The sequence below is a fragment of the Mustela lutreola genome, chromosome X (genome assembly GCF_030435805.1).
Source record: "Mustela lutreola isolate mMusLut2 chromosome X, mMusLut2.pri, whole genome shotgun sequence".
NCBI classification, from domain to species: domain Eukaryota; kingdom Metazoa; phylum Chordata; class Mammalia; order Carnivora; family Mustelidae; genus Mustela; species Mustela lutreola.
Window position 1 is genome coordinate 77,704,825 of NC_081308.1, and position 21,167 is coordinate 77,725,991.

General features: G+C 35.8%; 1 protein-coding gene across 2 annotated transcripts in view; it reads left to right on the top strand.

Annotated features, from left to right (window-relative positions):
• The first annotated feature begins 1,539 nt into the window (after nucleotides 1-1,539).
• Nucleotides 1,540-21,167, top strand: part of KLHL4 (kelch like family member 4) — a 145,358-nt gene continuing 125,730 nt past the window's right edge. For both annotated transcript variants that reach the window (XM_059157916.1, XM_059157917.1), the window contains exon 1: nucleotides 1,540-2,133. In XM_059157916.1, the coding sequence (XP_059013899.1) occupies nucleotides 1,649-2,133 (485 nt within the window). In that variant the 5' untranslated portion in view covers nucleotides 1,540-1,648. The remainder of the gene's footprint in view (nucleotides 2,134-21,167) is intronic.

Consider the following 21,167-nt stretch of genomic DNA (forward strand, 5'->3'; position numbering starts at 1 on the left):
AACAAGAGAAGAAAGGGAACATTATAATTATATTTATTAAAAACTGCAGGTAAAATACCTACCAAAACTTTGGAAAATATATTTATTTCTGATTCCAAACATTTAAAATCCATTGCACGTAGATATTTAAATATCTCTTCAGCCTTCATACTATGAAGAAACTGTGATGCAAAAAAGTAAAGTTACTTACTCAAGATTATACAGCTCATTAACCATAAGGTCAGAACTAAAACCAAAACCTTGCAATTCTGATATTCTTTCTACGAATACACTGGTATAATCTTCTCCATATGACTTATACACATCACATGGAAGCTGGATAAAATTCAAACTGAATTTCAAAATTGCATTGGGGAGAACATTTCTTTTTCTTTTCTTTTTTAAGATTTATTTATTTATTTGACAGGCAGAGATCACAAGTAGGCAGAGAGGCAGCCAGAGAGAGAAAGGGGGCGGGGAAGCAGGCTCTCCGCTGAGCACAGAGCCAGATGTGGGGCTCAATCCCAGGACCCTGGGATCATGACCTGAGCCAAAGACAGAGGCTTTAACCCACTGAGCCACCCAGGTGCCCCGGTGAGAACATTTCTGATACATGACTATTACAGAAACACTTCTGTGCAATTAGTGATTCTGATTTACATATTAAAGTACTTTTTGCATAGTTATTACTGAAATATGTGGCAATTTGGAGTTGATTCAAAACATGCCCCTTTTCATCCTCTCACAAGGACTTCTGGTCAAAGAAAATAGACCTTTAACACTCCCTGTGAAAGTTAAGAGCATAATAAGGAGGTGTTTATACAGGCATGGAGCCAGAATAGACTATTTGTTTTCAAGCTATTGTCACTGGAAGAAGGCATCTCTTCTAACCTAACCAGCTTAGAAAAACACTGCTCTCTTCCTTCAGGTGTAGACTTAAAATACTATTAATATATCCTCTAGTGGTGTGTGTGTGTGTGTGTGTGTTTAGTCATGGATAACCAATGCTTTCTTATTTTTCTGAAACTGTTCAGGTTCTTAAGCAAATATTAATAAAAACCATTCACATTTCTAGATATTTTGTAAAGATAACTACAAACCTTCATGAGATGAATGATATAATGCTATCTCTTAATGAACCCCATCAAAATTTTCGTTAAGAACCTGAAAAAAGATCATCATGAATCTCCTGGTACAAATTATTCTAAGGACAAAGTGACACTTTCTCAGAAGTGGACTAATCTGGCAGGGGGTGGGGTGAGTAGAGGGAATCCAGAAGGAAGTGAGTTTAAATACTACTTTTGCCAACTTGCCTGGGTTTAAGCCACAGATACTGCATGTAGGGTAAGGAGGAAGCTGGGTTAGATATTTGCAAGTACAAGTGGGAGGGCTATGAGCCTGCAAATTTAGCAGCTGCAGTGTGTTATGGTAGCTGCTTTCTTATGCTAAACTGATTTACTTTAAGGTCTGATCTCATCATCCTGTGTGAGTTTCCACCTACATGGTTAGCTGCAGTTTTCTGCTTCAGCTGGAAAGCTAGAGTGTACCACAGGCCTTGGGGGGAAAGGAGGGAAGCAAAACAAAACAAAACAAAACACACACACACAGACACACAAAACCCTGCTCTCAGCACTTGTGCTTTTGTTAGTTCTACAGAAGAGGCAGAGAAATGGGAGATAACAAAGGCTCCATTTCCTTTCTGTTGAGAGAAGGCTTTTGTCTTTCCTCCTGCAAAAATGTCAGTGCCTGGCAAGAGTTTCATGTGAAACAGATTCTAAGGCTACACTGGAGGTGGTTTAGTCATCCTTTGCAAGGGTCACCCAACACTGGAAAATGCCTTCAGCAGGAAGGATATGAGCATAGAGGGATCCCGGTTCAGGGCAGATTGAACAACCATGCTCAGGACAGAAACAGACTGAAAAAAAGGAACAATTCTTTCCACCCTAACATACTAACACCAGGGCCAGCACTGGCCCCTGACCATCAGAGATCCTTTCAGAATTGGCACTCACAAAACCTGATAGAACATCTTCGAGCAAATGAAGATACTCCTAAAGCAGTTTCAGAAGAGAATTTGTTTAAAGAAGCCTGTGAGAAACACTTACAAGATTTGGAGATGATTGCTGATGATAATACAGAAGATTCTACAGTGAGGTAGGAGTTTTCATTCGCATAACTAAAAACCATAAACTAGGGTAACTTATTCTCTACAACTCTCACTTACTGTTTAAATAAAAGTGCTGTAATTATCTGAATTTGTATGCAGCCAATCAGGGTTTATAAGTAACCTACTCCTCTAAGTCTATAAAGGAAAATAGTAATTTTACATGTTTTGATAATTAATGGAAACATGTTTTATGGTTGTGAGTTTACTTTTCTGATTCCATTCCAATTCTGTTAAGATTTCTGTTTTGTTATGAGATCTTTATTGTGATTACTAACCTTTTGTAAATATCCTCTGTGACTTGGATATTCACTTGTGATTCTCTGTGCCAGTGTAATAAATTACATAAATACAAACCTGACTTTTGTGATTTAGGCCAGTTCTGACAAAATAAAAGCACTAACTGCTCAGCACATTCTTATCTGTTCCCTGGTACCTCGTTGTGTATTTACATTTACACTCTATCGATACATTATCTTTATGTGAGAGTACAGAACAGCTTCCTTTCACATTTGAGATTTATTTCAAGTTGTATTGGTTTCATAGATAGTTTACAATCATGAAAATATTTTGCATAAAGCAAATAATGAAATGGTGCTTATAGCAGCAATGTTTGAAAGTAGGAAATAGAACATGTCAGTTATTTCAGGACATTAAAATGGTATAAGAAGTGATAGTAAAGTATAGCTTTAGTATAGCTCATAAGATATTTTACTTTGTCTTTATTTTTGTGTCTACTAGTACTGTTTGAATGGAAGAAAATTACATTCTGTATTTCGTGTCCCATATAACAACCTAGTAGATTTTTACTATTTTTATCTTTTCTATTATCTATTATCAGATGTTTTTTCCCCAATATATGTAGACACAACTGATGATCTTGGCAATATATTTAAAGTGTAAAAGAGCCATAGAAAAAGAAGTATTTTGATATACTTTAAATTATATAACAGTTCAACCTGAAGCTATGCTTATTTATTTGGAAATAATATTTATTTATTTATTTGGTATACTGTGTCTCTGCATAAGTACAGAAGAGAAGAACTGGTAAATTTACTTCTAGATATAGGGTTTCTTTTTTTCCCCCAATACATCTGCCTGACAATTCCTTGCTGCCATCAATTCAAAACATAATGTCAGTAGAAAAAGCAACATAATATTTTAACAAATGGTAATAATCAACTGTGCAAAATGACACCTTTGTAGCAACTCAGTCTTCTTGCAATGTAAACATGCGAAAGACTTTGTGAAATGACTTTAAGTGTAATATTAGATTGTATGTGATACACATTTTTTAAGAAATTGTGTATATATTAATTTCCCTAAATAGTTTGTGATTATCCAAGAAAATCTTATATAACTGCTGGGATAGCAGATTGTATTTGATGGAACTAATTGTATTTTCAAAATGATACATAATCCATGCTTTCAGATTCAGCACATTTTCAAATGATCTTTCCTCAGCATGAATAACAATTGAAAAAACTGCTGAATTTAGAGATTAATATTAATGCATTTGATTCTGTTTTAGAGAAATTTAAATTTTTCATTGTGACCTCCTGATAAAATTTTTTTAAGTTTCCTGGATTTATTTGCCAGCATGAGAATACATTCACAATAAATTAGTTGCTAAAAAATGCTAGATAAAATGTCAAATAGAAATTGTTACCAAGTAATACATATAGAGAGATATAGATTTATATATAGATATTTATATTTATATAAAATTTCTCTTTTATTTTATTCCTGATAGTTTTCATATTTTGAAGATATGTTCTGTTAAATATTCTATGATTAGAGTGGAAAGTTAATATTTTCTTAAAATAAATAGAAATGGTTTTATATATGTGCCAATGACAGTTTAAGCAAAAGAGAAGTTGTAAATTAATTACAATATGATGGTTTATTAATCTATCATTACCCATTCTGAATTATGTCTTGATTAAGGAGAGTTTGAGAGGGAACTTTCTATATCTTGCTTCTCTAATGCCTCTCTTGAGCAAGACTGGGGAACAAGAGGAAAGGATCCTGGGAAGTTGGCAACAGCCTGGCATTCTCTCTTGTGGTAAACTAAGTAACAAGGCAGTCAGTGTGGAGAATTATCACACTACTACAAGATGGGCTCTGAGACTCTTGGCAAAGTAAAGGTATCTAAGTCATCCTACTTTCTACAAATATTGCAGAAATTTAATAGAGAATAGACTAAACTATTAACTTAAAACACAACTGAATGGCCTACAATTATTCCTAACACAGATAATAAATCCAAAGTATTAAAGTTGTACATAAGTGATGAATCACTAAATTCTACACCTGAAGCTAGTATACTTTGTATGTTAGCTAACTGAAATATAAGTAAAAATTTGGAAGAAGAAAAAAATAATTAGTTATATTACTATGTTGGTTTAAATATTTTAAAAGCCCAAATACATTCCTATATCACTGAATTACAAGTATGTACTTCATTTAGGAATAGCACTGTATTATGATCCCACACTGTAACTATGTTCATACCAGTGTACCAGTCATTATCATCTTTTTGTCTTAGTTATATAACTCTACATCTTAGCTTCATCACAACTACCTTGTTCAGGGTTCTTTCTTTTCTTTATTTCAACCTCAGCATTAGAAAAACAAGAACAAATATTTTAACAGGTGTGTTATGGTCATGCTTCTCATATGACATATATTGATCTTTATTTATTCATTTGCTTTTAGATTCCACTTATAAATGAAATCTCATGATATTTATCTTTCTCAATGTTACATCTTTCAGTTAGCAAAAATATTTTACACTGCATTATTCAGTAGAAATCATTATTTCAAAGGAAATAAGGAACACACTACAATTTGTAGTTTATAGAAAGTTTAAGATTAAAACCTTTTGTCCATGGTTTAAAGTGTGTTGTACAAAATTATAGAAAATATTTGATTGCTTTACTGCCAGCCTCATTCCTGAGAATGAAGTACCATGGTCCTTGTGTTTCATTTCTACTGGTGTAGTATTGCATGTGTATTTAACTTAAAATAAATTAAAATATGTTTAACATTTGAAAAATTTGGAACTTATTTCCATTTAGGGATCCAGCAATATGTTAGCTCCATGTTCCTTTAAATATTATGATTAAGCATCTCTATAGTTGTTATTCCTTTTTTTTAATGTTCAGTTAGCCAACATATAATACAAATTTAAAAAATAAACTATAAACTAAAGTAAGTGATTGAAAACAGTTGTTATTTCTAATATTTGAAAGGCAGCTATTTCCCTTCTGCATTTAGAAATAGAAATAAAAGACAAAATGTGTGGTACTATTTAACATGTGACTTCAAGAACATCATATTAATATCAACCTATTACACATTACCTAAATGTTCACTTAGTACTTTAGTTTATATGTTATTCTTTTTTTAATTTGTATGTCTTCTTTCTAACTTTTGTAGGACATCTTAATAGTAATCTCATTGATGTCTTTCCTATGACTTTGTAAGTAAAAATAACTTGCAGTGTTGTATGTAAAGCTCTTACATTTGAAGATGAAAAACTGGAATCAAGGTGGAGTAGTAAGGAACAGTAGTTTCTAATAAAAAGAAAAAAAACTCTGGTGGAAATATAATATTCTACGAGATGAACCTGGAACACTTTGCAGTGCCATAAAGTAAGAAAGTCCTCAAAAAATAATGATGGGGGTTATGTCATGTCAAAGGGACACAAGAGCCAACTGAAAAGCTCTCATTGGCCAAAGCTGGAACAATTTTAAAAACAAAATAAAATATTGTTTGATTATAAACCGAAGTAAAAAAATAAATATTCATGTCCATATTGATATGAATATGTGATTGAATAAACAGAACAAAAGCAAATGTGTTATTATATAATCTGCCCTCGAGGAGATGGAGGTGACTACTGTACTTTAAATGTGGGCTGCACATAAACTTCTTTCTTAAAAGTGATGCAGTATAGAACTGTTGGGGTGGGGGAGAGTAAATTTACAGTAGATAAACCTAACAAATATGACCTCAGCCAGGTAATCAAGTTTAACATCAGAAGTACTTAGTCATTTTGACAGTATATACGCTTGGTATCATGTAATGGTTTCGGAATTTCACTTCTGTCCTTTTCTCAAACAAAACCTACAACCTCCTCAATCTAATAATGAGAAAAACCACCAGACAAATCCAAATAGAGGAATATTTTAAAAGTACCTGGTTTGTAATCTTCAAACAATTAATGTCATAACAAAAGGAAAGTCTGAAGGGCCCCTGGGTGACTCAGTCAGTTGAGTGACCCACTCTTGGTTTTAGGTCAGGTCAAGATCTCAGGATCCTGGGATCAAGCTTCACATAGGACTCAATACTCAACAGGGAGTCTGCTTCAGGATTTCTCTCCCCCTGTGCCCCTCCTCCCATTGCTCTTTCTTTGTAAAATAAATAAATAAATAAGTAAAGGAAAGTCTGAGAAACCATCACAAGCAAGATCCTAAGAAGACGTGATGATGCGGAGCAGAAAAGACCTTAAGTTAAAAACTGAGGAAATCTGAATAAAGAATGGATTTTAGTTAATAGAAGATGTTGGTTAGTTAATCGTAACAAATGTACCATACTAATATAAGATATTAACACTCAGGGCTCACCTGGATAGCTCAGTCAATTGGGCATCTGCCTGTGGTTTAGATCATGATCCCAGTGTTCTGGGATCAAGCCTCACATTGGGCTCCCTGTTTAGCACAGAGCCTGCTTCTCCCTCTTCCACTCCCTCTGTGTATGTTCTTTCTCCCTCTATCTCTGTCAAATAAGTAAATAAAATCTTTTTTTAATTTTATTTACTTTTATTGTGTTATGTTATTCACCATAAAATACATCTTTAGTTTTTGACCAAGATTCATTGTTTATGTACAACATCCAGTGCTCTATGCAATATGTGCCCTCTTTAATACCCACCACCAGGCTCACCCATCCCCCCCCCCCTCTAAAAACCCTTAGTTTGTTTCTCAGAGTCCACAGTCTCTCATGGTTCATCTCCCCCTCTGGAAAGGAAAAGTAAATAAAATCTTAAAAAAAAAAAAAAGTGAGAGGATGGAGAGATATTTATCATGAAGGTGGATATCAAAAAAAGCCAGGATAGTAATATCTATATTGGAAAAAATAAAAGGTAAGATAAAGAATGTAACAAGACATAAAGAAGGGCACTCTATCATAATAAAAGTTAAAATCCAAAAAGAAGATAACAGCAATTGTAAATGTTTATATACCCAATATGAGAACACCTAAATATATAAAACATTTATTAACAAGCATAAGGAACTAATACAAGCATACTAGGGGACTTTAACACCCCCACTTACATCAAAGGACAGATCATCTAAGTTGGAAATATAAAAGGAAACAATGTCTTTTAATGACACACAGGCATAGATAGATTTAACAGATATATTCAGAACATTCCATCCTAAAACAGCAGAATATACATTCTTTCCAAGTGCACATGGAATTCCTCCAGAATAGATCACATATTAGGCCATAAAGCAAATCCACCCACAAAAATTAGGTCACTCAATAAATTAAAAAATATTGAAGCCATACCATGCATTTTTCTTGACCACACTATTACTAGAAATCAACCAAAAGAAAAAAAAATGGAAAGAACACAAATACATGGACATTAAATAACATGCTACTAAACAATGAATGGGTCAACTAAAGAATCAAAGAAGAAATAAAAAAGTACATGGAAATAAATGAAAATGAAAACAAAGCAGTCCAAAGCTATTAGGATGCAGCAAAAATGGTTCCAAGAGGGATATTTATAGCAATACAAGCCTATCTCAAGAAGGAAGAAAAAAAATTTTTTAAAATAAGAAAAAATAAAAAGAGAAACAAGTTAACATTTCAACTAAAGGAGATACAAAAAAGAAAAACAAAACCTATCACTCATTGTGAGGGAAATGCAGATCAACACTACAATGAGATATTCACACCTGTGACCTCACACTTGTCAGAATGACAACACACACACACACACACACACACACAAAACAAACAAGGATGGCAAGGATGTGGAAAAAAAGGAACCTTCCTGCACTGTTGGTGGGAATGCAAACTTGTGCAGTCACTGTGGAGAACAGTATGGAGGATCCTTACACAGTTAAATTTAGAAGTACCTTTGATGCAGTAATCGTAATACTTGGAATTTGCCAAAAAACCACAAAACATTAATTCAAAGGGATACTGCACTCCTATATCTATAGTAGAATTATTTATAATGATCAAATATGAAATCAGCCCATGTGTTCATCAGTTGAAGAATGGATAAAGATGTTATATATATATATGAATATATATTCATATATTCATATATATATATATATATGAATATTATTCATCCATAAAAAAGAATGAAATCTTGACATTTGCAACAACATGGATGGAGCTAGAGAGTATAATTCTAAGCAAAATGACTCAGTCAAAGAAATACATATACCATCTGATTTTACCTGTGTTTGGAATTTAAAAAAGAAAACTAACAATCAAAGGTAAAAAGAGAGAGAAAGGGAAACCAAGAAACAGACTCTTAACTATAGAGAACAAACTGATTGTTACCAGAGGGAAGTTGTGTTGATGGACGGGTGAAATAGGTTATGGGGATAAAAATGCACTTGTAGGGATGCCTGGGTGGCTCAGTTGGTTAAGCAGCTGCCTTCGGCTCAGGTCATGATCCCCGCGTCCTGGGATGGAGTCCCACATCGGGCTCCTTGCTCAGCAGGGAGCCTGCTTCTCCCTCTGCCTCTGCCTGCCATTCTGTCTGCCTGTGCTCGCTCTCTCCCCCTCTCTCTCTCTGATAAATAAATAAAATTTTTTAAAAACTGCACTTGTGGTGAGCACCCGGTGATGTATATAATTGTTGAAACACTATAATGTGCACCTGAAACTAATATCACACAATGTTATATAACTGAATTTAAATAAACACTTAATTTAAAAACTAGATCACTGGAAAAAAAAACTATCAGAAGTGAATACTTTGTTACTACTGTTAACCTGCCTTAGCCTGTTACTCTTAATCAGAGTAACTTATCCCTTCCATGCTCTCAAATGTTCCCATTCAGAATATAGACCTCATGGCTTACTTATACCCTATTTCTGTTACTTTTTCAATAGCTATACTAAACAATTTGGAAATATTTTTTAGTGAGTGCTTAACATAAATGATTGTTTTTATTCATCCCACTAGTAGCTTAATCAATAGGTACTATATGTTAAATCTTTTGTCCATCTTTTCCCTGAAAAACTAGACTCTTCCAAGAACAATGGCATTTAAGTGTCCTTTTCTGGCTAACAATTACAGTAGTTGTAATAACACTAATAAACAACTGCATATGTAACAGTCACATGAAAATTTAGGCAACACAACTCCATAACTTAGCCTGAAGTCTGTTGTAACATTCAACCAACCAGTTTCTTCACTAAGGTGTTCGTTTTTATTCATTTATTGTTTCCTTCATTCAACATTTATTAAACCCCTACTGTACGTATTAGGTTTTCTTAGGTTCTTTAAGAATTAAAAGATTAGAAGGGGAGATGAACCATGAGAGACTGTGGACACTGAAAAACAACCTGAGGGTTTTGAAGGGGCAGGGGGTGGGAGGTTGTGAGAACCAGGTGGTGGGTATTATGGAGGGCAGGTATTGCATGGAGCACTGGGTGTGGTGCAAAAAACAATGAATGCTGTTACGCTGAAAAGAAATTAAAAAAAAAAGAATTAAAAGATAAACAATATTTGTGGATTCCCACTAAACGCTTATAATATTGTTGGGTAGATAAAGTATTTCATTTAAAATTTCTTGGGCATAAAAAAGGAGTATATTGCGAGAAGTTTTAAGTTACTTGGTGATTAAGCCCTATAGGCATTAAAAGACATAAAGTAATTCTGATCAGAGCAACTTTAGACTACTTCATGGAGGAGAGATGATTTGAGATGAATCTTGATGAATGGACAACATTTTGATACAGATATGGGGAAGAATGAATTCTAGGTAGGAGGAACAACACAGAGTTTCTTCAAAAAGGCACTGAAGCACAGGAGTTGAAGGTGTGCTCAAAAGATATATTTCACTTTAGTTGAAGTGAATGATATACATTGAAGAATAGTACAAAACTTTGCAGGAAATAAAGGTCAGACATTGATGATGTAGGGTTTGAATTGACAGGGTAAGGACTGTCTGGATTTTATCTTAGACGTCAGGACTTATTAATCCCTAATAATTTTTTGTGTGTCTGTGAATAATTTTAGGAACATGTTCTATTTGCTTTTCTCAGATCTTAAATAGTTTCGTATCACAGGAAGGATAAAGTAATGAATGGTACTGAAAAGAGCATATTAATAAGTATAACAACTTAAGGAAAAATGTGAGAAAAACAGAAAATACAGAACTTGGGCTGTCTGTATGGCTCAATCAATTGAGTGTCAAACTCTTGATTTCAGTGGAGGTCACGATCTGAAGATTGTGAGATTGAGCCCCACACTGGGCTCCCCACACAGCAGGGAGTCTGCTTCTCTCCTTCTCTACTTCCTTTCCCCTTGCTAGAACTCACTTTCTCTCTAAAACTAATAAATCTTAAAAAGAAAAAGAAAAATACAAGACTCAACATGACTGTGGAGTATCTACTCATGATGTTAAAATCTAAAAACTATGATAGAGTATCAATGTCCAGTTGAATGGGATTTCAGGACTCCAGACAGTTCATGAATATATTTGAATAAGTAATTTTAACTTTTTAAAAATATTCTAGTTTTTATCTTTTTATTGTGGTAAGGACACTTAACATTAAATCTACCCTCTCAACAAAATTTTAGGTACATAATAGAGTACTGTTAACTATAGGCACAATGTTGAAACTTTACACCTGTTGAACAACACAACTCCCCATTTTCCATACCCCCAACCCCTGGAAACCACGATCCCCTTTTTTTTTTTTTTTTTTTTTTAGGAATTTGACTATTTTGTTTACCTCATATAAGTGAAATCAGGTAACTTTTGTCCTTCTATGACTAGCTTATTTTACTTAACACACAATATCCTCCAGGTTCATCCATGTTATTGTGTAGGGCAGAATTTCTCTCTTTATTAAGGCTAATATTCCATTGTATGTATATATCACATTGTCTTTATGCATTCCTCCACTGATAGACTTAGGTTATTTCTATTTCTTGGATATTGTGAATAATGCTGCAATGAACATGGGAGTGTAGATGTCTCTTCACGATACTGATTTTGATTTTTTAAAAAAGATTTTATTTATTTATTTGACAGACAGAGATCACAAGTACGCAGAGAGGCAGGCAGAGAGAGAGAGAGAGAGAGAGAGAGAAGCAGGCTTCCTGCTGAGCAGAGACTCTGATGCTGGGCTTGATTCCAGGACCCCAAGATCATGACCTGAGCCAAAGGCAGAGGATTAAAACCACTGAGCCACCCAGGCACACCCTGATTTTGATTTTTTATATATATTTAGCCATGGGATTTCTGGATCTTTTGACAGTTCTAGTTTTAATTTTTAGGGGAAACTCCAAAATGATTTCCATAGCAGTTGCATCATTTTACATTCCCACTAATATTGTACAAGGGTTCCAATTTCTCCAAATCTTCACCAACACTTGTTTTCTTTTATTTTTTTAATAATAGCCATTCTAAAAGGCATGAAGTGATATCTCACTGTGCTATTGATTTTTATTTCACTGACAATTAGTGACATTTTCATATGTGTATTGGCCATTTGTATATTTGGAGAACTGTCTATGCGAGTACTTTACCCATTGTTTAATCACATTATTTGTTTTTTTGCTAGTGAATTGTATGAGTTACTTTTATAGTTTAGATTGTATCCCCTTATTACATATATGGTTTGAAAATATATTCTCCCAACCCATAGGTTGTCTTTTCACTTTTTGCTGTACAGAAGCTTTTGAGTTTGATGTATTCTCACTGGTCAATTTCAGCTTTTGTTGCTTGTGTTTTTGGTGTTATATTCAAGAAATAACTTTCAAGACCAATACCCTGAAGGTTGTTTTCTTTTGCTCAGAGTTTTACAGTTTCAGGTATTACATTTAAATCTTCAATCCACTGTGAGTTGATTTTTGTGAAAGGTGTAAGATTGAGGTCTGATTTCATTCTTTTGCATGTAGATATGCAGTTTTTAACACTATATGTCCAAGAAGTTGTCCTTTCCTCATTGTATATTCTTGACACCCTCATCAAAGATCAGTTAACCATATATGCATGATTTATTTTTTTCTGAGCTCTTAATTCTGTTCCATTGGTCTGTATATTTTGAAATCAGGAAATGTGATGCCTTCAGCTTTCTTCTTTTTTCAAGATTGCTTTGGCTTTTTTTTTTTTTTTGTAGTTTCATATGAATTTTAGGATATTTTCCCCTTTTTGTGAAAAATGGCATTGAGGTTTGATAGAGATTACAATAATCTGTAGATAACTTTGGATATTATTGGCATTTTAACAATATCATTTTTTTCCATCCATGAACAGGAGATGACATTCCTTTTTTTGGTGTCTAATTTCTTTCATTATTTTTTTTAAATAATTTTAACCATACAGTCTATTACCTTTGGTTAAGTTTATCCTTAAGTGTGTTATTCTTTTTTATCTTTTTGTCAAAACGGCTGGGTTTTTTTTTTCTTTTTAAAAATATTTATTTATTTATATTAGAGAGAGAAAGAGAGTCTGCGGGCAAGTGGGGAGACAATCTCAAGCAGACTCATTACTGAGCATGGAGTCTAACATGGTGTTCAATTTCACATGAGCTGAGCTGAAACTAAGAGTCAGGTGCTCGAGAGGAGTCAAGATGGCGGAGAAGTAGCAAGCTGAGACTGCTTCAGCTAGCCGGAGATCAGCTAGATAGCTTATCTAAAGATTGCAAACACCTGAAAATCCATCGGCAGATCGAAGAGAAGAAGAACAGAAATTCTGGAAACAGAAAAACAACCACTTTCTGAAAGGTAGGACCGGCGGAGAAGTGAATCCAAAGCGACGGGAAGATAGACCCCGGGGGGAGGGGCCGGCTCCCGGCAAGCGGCGGAGCAACAGCGCACAAAATCAGGACTTTTAAAAGTCTGTTCCGCTGAGGGACATCGCTCCAGAGGCTAAACCGGGGCGAAGCCCACGCGGGGTCAGCGTGGCCTCAGGTCCCGCAGGGTCACAGAAGGATCGGGGGTGTCTGAGTGTCGCAGAGCTTGCGGGTATTGGAACGGGAAAGCCGGCTACAGAGACAGAGCCGACAGTAAGCTCGCAGCTCCGTGTTACCTTGAACCGGTCGCAGGCTCGGTGAGCTCGGAGCGCGGCCGGAGGTCAGGCAGACGGGAGTAACTGGGCGCTGTTCTCTGAGGGCGCACTGAGGAGTGGGGCCCTGGGCTCTCGGCTCCTCCGGGCCGGAGACCAGGAGGCCGCCATTTGTATTCCCGTCCTCCGGAACTCTACGGAAAGCGCTCAGGGAACAAAAGCTCCTGAAAGCAAACCCGAGCGGATTACTCACCCCGGCCCCGGGTAAGGGCGGTGTAATTCCGCCTGGGGCAAAGACACTTGAGAATCACTACAACAGGCCCCTCCCCCAGAAGATCAACAAGAAATCCAGCCGAGACCAAGTTCACCTACCAAGGAGTGCGGTTTCAATACCAAGGAGAGCAGCAGAATTCCAGAGGAGGAGAAAGCCAAGCACGGAACTCATGGCTTTTTTCCTGTGATTTTTTTTAGTCTTGCAGTTAATTTAATTTTTTCTTTTTCATTTTTTTTTTTTTCTCGCCTTCGGGTAAAATTTTTTTTTAACTGTTACCTTTTTCTTTTTTAACGATTTTTTACTAGTTTATCTAATATATATATATATATATATTTTTTTACATTTTTCTTAGGTGTTTTCTTTCTTTAAAAATATTCTTTTCTTTTCTTTTTTTTTTTTTTTCTTTTTTCTTTCTTCCTTTTTGAACCTCTTTTTATCCCCTTTCTCCCCACTCACGATTTTGGATCTCTTCTAATTTGGTTAAAGCATATTTTCCTGGGGTTGTTGCCACCCTTTTAGTATTTTACTTGCCCCTTCATTTACTCTTATCTGGACAAAATGACAAGACGGAAAAATTCAACACAAAAAAAAGAACAAGAGGCAGTACCGAAGGCTAGGGACCTAATCAATACAGACATCGGTAATATGTCAGATCTAGAGTTCAGAATGACAATTCTCAAGGTTCTAGCCGGGCTCGAAAAAGGCATGGAAGATATGAGAGAAACCCTCTCGAGAGATATAAAAGCCCTTTCTGGAGAAAGAAAAGAACTAAAATATAACCAAGGTGAAATCAAAAAAGCTATTAATGAGGTGCAATCAAAAATGGAGGCTCTAACTGCTAGGATAAATGAGGCAGAAGAAAGAATTAGTGATATAGAAGACCAAATGACAGAGAATAAAGAAGCTGAGCAAAAGAGGGACAAACAGCTACTGGACCACGAGGGGAGAATTCGAGAGATAAGTGACACCATAAGACGAAACAACATTAGAATAATTGGGATTCCAGAAGAAGAAAGTGAGAGGGGAGCAGAAGGTATACTGGAGAGAATTATTGGGGAGAATTTCCCCAATATGGCAAAGGGAACGAGCATCAAAATTCAGGAGGTTCAGAGAATGCCCCTCAAAATCAATAAGAATAGGCCCACACCCCGTCACCTAATAGTAAAATTTACAAGTCTCAATGACAAAGAGAAAATCCTGAAAGCAGCCCGGGAAAAGAAGTCTGTAACATACAATGGTAAAAATATTAGATTGGCAGCTGACTTATCCACAGAGACCTGGCAGGCCAGAAAGAGCTGGCATGATATTTTCAGAGCACTAAACGAGAAAAACATGCAGCCAAGAATACTATATCCAGCTAGGCTATCATTGAAAATAGAAGGAGAGATTAAAAGCTTCCAGGACAAACAACAACTGAAAGAATTTGCAAATACCAAACCAGCTCTACAGGAAATCTTGAAAGGGGTCCTCTAAGCAAAGAGAGAGCCTACAAGTGGTAGATCAGAAAGGAACAGAGACCATATACAGTAACAGTCACCTTACAGGCAATACAATGGCACTAAATTCATATCTCTCAATAGTTACCCTGAATGTGAATGGGCTAAATGCCCCTGTCAAAAGACACAGGGTATCAGAATGGATAAAAAAACAAAACCCATCTATATGTTGCCTCCAAGAAACACATTTTAAGCCCGAAGACACCTCCAGATTTAAAGTGAGGGGGTGGAAAAGAATTTACCATGCTAATGGACATCAGAAGAAAGCAGGAGTGGCAATCCTTATATCAGATCAATTAGATTTTAAGCCAAAGACTATAATAAGAGATGAGGAAGGACACTATATCATACTCAAAGGGTCTGTCCAACAAGAAGATTTAACAATTTTAAATATCTATGCCCCCAATGTGGGAGCAGCCAACTATATAAACCAATTAATACCAAAATCAAAGAAACACATCAACAATAATACAATAATAGTAGCGGACTTTAACACTCCCCTCACTGAAATTGACAGATCATCCAAGCAAAAGATCAGCAAGGAAATAAAGGCCTTAAACGACACACTGGACCAGATGGACATCACAGATATATTCAGAACATTTCATCCCAAAGCAACAGAATACACATTCTTCTCTAGTGCACATGGAAAATTCTCCAGAATAGCTCACGTCCTCGGTCCTAAATCAGGACTCAAATGGTATCAAAATATTGGGATCATTCCCTGCATATTTTCAGGCCACAATGCTCTAAAGCTAGAACTCAACCACAAAAGGAAGTTTGGAAAGAACCCAAATACATGGAGACTAAACAGTATCCTTCTAAAGAATGAATGGGTCAACCGGAAATTAAAGAAGAATTGAAAAAAATCATGGAAACAAATGATAATGAAAATACAACGGTTCAAAATCTGTGGGACACAACAAAGGCAGTCCTGAGAGGAAAATATATAGCGGTACAAGCCTTTCTCAAGAAACAAGAAGGGTCTCAGGTACACAACCTAACCCTACACCTAAAGGAGCTGGAGAAAGAACAAGAAAGAAACCCTAAGCCCAGCAGGAGAAGAGAAATCATAAAGATCAGAGCAGAAATCAATGAAATAGAAACCAAAAAAACAATAGAACAAATCAACGAAACTAGGAGCTGGTTCTTTGAAAGAATTAATAAAATTGATAAACCCCTGGCCCGACTTATCAAAAAGAAAAGAGAAAGGACCCAAATAAATAAAATCATGAACGAAAGAGGAGAGATCACAACTAACACCAAAGAAATACAAACTATTATAAGAACATACTATGAGCAACTCTACGGCAATAAATTTGACAATCTGGAAGAAATGGATGCATTCCTAGAAACATATAAACTACCACAACTGAACCAGGAAGAAATAGAAAGCCTGAACAGACCCATAACCAGTAAAGAGATTGAAACAGTCATTAAAAATCTCCAAACAAACAAAAGCCCAGGGCCAGACGGCTTCCCGGGGGAATTCTACCAAACATTTAAAGAAGAACTAATTCCTATTCTCCTGAAACTGTTCCAAAAAATAGAAATGGAAGGAAAACTTCCAAACTCATTTTATGAGGCCAGCATCACCTTGATCCCAAAACCAGACAAGGATCCCACCAAAAAAGAGAGCTATAGACCGATATCCTTGATGAACACAGATGCGAAAATACTCAACAAAATACTAGCCAATAGGATTCAACAGTACATTAAAAAGATTATTCACCACGACCAAGTGGGATTTATTCCAGGGCTGCAAGGTTGGTTCAACATCCGCAAATCAGTCAATGTGATACAACACATCAATAAAAGAAAGAACAAGAACCATATGATACTCTCAATAGATGCTGAAAAAGCATTTGACAAAGTACAACATCCCTTCCTGATCAAAACTCTTCAAAGTGTAGGGATAGAGGGCACATACCTCAATATCATCAAAGCCATCTATGAAAAACCCACTGCAAATATCATTCTCAATGGAGAAAAACTGAAAGCTTTTCCGCTAAGGTCAGGAACACGGCAGGGATGTCCATTATCACCACTGCTATTCAACATCGTACTAGAGGTCCTAGCCTCAGCAATCAGACAACAAAAGGAAATTAAAGGCATCCAAATCGGCAAAGAAGAAGTCAAATTATCACTCTTCGCAGATGATATGATACTATATGTGGAAAACCCAAAAGACTCCACTCCAAAACTGCTAGAACTTATACAGGAATTCAGTAAAGTGTCAGGATATAAAATCAATGCACAGAAATCAGTTGCATTTCTCTACACCAACAGCAAGACAGAAGAAAGAGATATTAAGGAGTCAATCCCATTTACAATTGCATCCAAAACCATAAGATACCTAGGAATAAACCTAACCAAAGAGACACAGAATCTATACTCAGAAAACTATAAAGTACTCATGAAAGAAATTGAGGAAGACACAAAGAAATGGAAAAATGTTCCATGCTCCTGGATTGGAAAAATAAATATGGTGAAAATGTCTATGCTACCTAAAGCAATCTACACATTTAATGCAATTCCTATCAAAGTACCATCCATCTTTTTCAAAGAAATGGAACAAATAATGCTAAAATTTATATGGAACCAGAAAAGACCTCGAATAGCCAAAGGGATATTGAAAAAGAAAGCCAACGTTGGTGGCATCACAATTCCGGACTTCAAGCTCTATTACAAAGCTGTCATCATCAAGACAGCATGGTACTGGCACAAAAACAGACACATAGATCAATGGAACAGAATAGAGAGCCCAGAAATAGACCCTCAAATCTATGGTCAACTAATCTTCGACAAAGCAGGAAAGAATGTCCAATGGAAAAAAGACAGCCTTTTCAATAAATGGTGCTGGGAAAATTGGACAGCCACATGCAGAAAAATGAAATTGGACCATTTCCTTACACCACACACAAAAATAGACTCAAAATGGATGAAGGATCTCAATGTACGAAAGGAATCCATCAAAATCCTTGAGGAGAACACGGGCAGCAACCTCTTCGACCTCTGCCGCAGCAACATCTTCCTAGGAACAACGCAAAATGCAAGGGAAGCAAGGGAAAAAATGAACTACTGGGATTTCATCAAGATCAAAAGCTTTTGCACAGCAAAGGAAACAGTTAACAAAATCAAAAGACAACTGACAGAATGGGAGAAGATATTTGCAAACGACATATCAGATAAAGGACTAGTGTCCAGAATCTATAAAGAACTTAACAAACTCAACACCCAAAGAACAAATAATCCAATCAAGAAATGGGCAGAAGACATGAACAGACATTTCTGCAAAGAAGACATCCAGATGGCCAACAGACACATGAAAAAGTGCTCCATATCACTCGGCATCAGGGAAATACAAATCAAAATCACAATGAGATATCACCTCACACCAGTCAGAATGGCTAAAATCAACAAATCAGGAAATGACAGATGCTGGCGAGGATGCGGAGAAAGGGGAACCCTCCTACACTGTTGGTGGGAATGCAAGCTGGTGCAGCCACTCTGGAAAACAGCATGGAGGTTCCTCAAAATGTTGAAAATAGAACTGCCCTATGACCCAGCAATTGCACTATTGGGTATTTACCCTAAATATACAAATGTAGTGATCCAAAGGGACACATGCACCCGAATGTTTATAGCAGCAATGTCCACAATAGCCAAACTATGGAAAGAACCTAGATGTCCATCAACAGATGAATGGATCAAGAAGATGTGGTATATATACACAATGGAATATTATGCAGCCATCAAAAGAAATGAAATCTTGCCATTTGCAACAACATGGATGGAACTAGAGCGTATCATGCTTAGCGAAATAAGTCAAGCAGAGAAAGACAACTATCATATGATCTCCCTGATATGAGGAAGTGGTGATGCAACATGGAGGCTTAAGTGGGTAGAAGAAGAATAAATGAAACAAGATGGGATTGGGAGGGAGACAAACCATAAGTGACTCTTAATCTCACAAAACAAACTGAGGGTTGCCGGGGGGAGGGGGTTTGGGAGAAGGGGGTGGGATTATGGACATTGGGGAGGGTATGTGATTTGGTGAGTGCTGTGAAGTGTGTAAACCTGGTGATTCACAGACCTGTACCCCTGGGGATAAAAATATATGTTTATAAAAAATTAAAAATTAAAAAAAAAAAAAAAAGAGTCAGGTGCTCAACCAACTAAGCCATGCACGTGCCTCAATAGGATAATTTTTCTTAAGTTCTTTTTCAGATAGATTTTGTTAGTATAAAGAAACATAACTGATTTTTATATGTTCATTTTATATCTTGTAACTTTACCAAATTCATTGATTCATTCTACCAGTTATTAAAGAGTTTTCATGATTATCTATACATCAGATTATGACATGTACAAATACAATTTTTCTTCTTCCTTTCTGATTTGTATGACTTTTATTTATCTTTTCTTCCTAATTGCTTTGGCTAAGAGTTCCAGTGTGATGGTGAATAGAAGTGATGAGAATGGGCATCCTTGCCTTGTTACTGGTCTTAGAGAAAATGCATTCATATATATTTTTACTGTTGACTATCTATTATCACATTTCCAACTTTATCTGTAATAAATGAGAGATATTTGTATCATCCATTAAAAACAATTTGCATTCTTCAAGACTCCATGAAATGATATATTAGTCATACAAAAACGGATAATTTTAAGTATATTCATACTGAGTATAACTGTTATTGTACTGAAGAGTATAATACCTTAACTGGAAGAGAAAAGTACTGATTTTCAATGAAAAATCAATTATAAGAACAATCAAAGAAACCCTACTGTATATCCTTAAGATACTTTTATTAATACTTTTATTAATATTGAGCTTTCATCATTAAATTCTATATTTGTGAAGACTATAATATAGACTACATATGGTTGAGAAAGAAAATACAATTTTGCAGAACAGTAATGAGAGAATTATTATATAAAAAAGGCTAAATGTAGCGGATAGTCTTATAAAATCACTTAGAGACATGAAACCATACATTTTGAGTATTTTTTTTCTTTTGTATTAAGATAGTCAAAAGTATAAAATGTTAAAAATACCTTGGTAAGCCAATAAAGGTATTCATTTATCTGGGTAAGTAAAGTCCAACTATAAAATCTCTAGGTCAATACACTTTAAGTACTCTAATCTGAAGCACTTATTATTCCAGGTTAATTAGGCAACCAGGATATTACTTCAGAAATGTCATCAAGTATAAGCAAAGAATTATCATAAAAGCAAGGCCAGTGTGATAATACCCATCTCCTTAAAGGTTGAACTTAGACCTTAAATGGACTCAATTTCCCCATTGCTAGTGATGACCCCTTATTATTTTCACCTTCAAAGTGTATCTCCAAAATCTTTTCACAAGGCAGAGTAATTTAAGAGCTTCTTGCTATGTTACAATGAATGAATTAACCAAAAACAAGGTTTAGTCAAAGTACTAAGAATAGTAAAAAGAGGTCATTAAATAAAAGGAACATTTGCCTTGCCAAGGCCATAAAACTGGAGGCCTGAATCTGGGATAGGGGTGACAGAGAAAATGAGAATATGAATACAACGCTAGAAAAACAACCCCTACTAAATCTATAAGGTTATAAAAGTTATATCAGAGTGCTAGAGGCAGATCATTTTTAGATACTAGTCCAATGGACTACTCCTGAGACAATTCCTTCTCCGGATAGTGCTGAATAACATCCTGGACCTCCCTGTTGTCAAGTATTATCTGTGGAGCTTGTTAGAAATGTACTTACTTGGGGTGCCTGGGTGGCTCAGTGGGTTAAAGCCTCTGCCTTTGGCTCGGGTCATGATCCCGGGGTCCTGGGATCGAGCCCTGCGTCGTGCTCTCTGCTCGGCGGGGAGCCTGTTTCCTCCTCTTTCTCTGCCTGCCTCTCTGCCTACTTGTGATCTCTGTCTGTCAAATAAATAAATTTTAAAAAATGTACTTACTCAATATCCACCACCA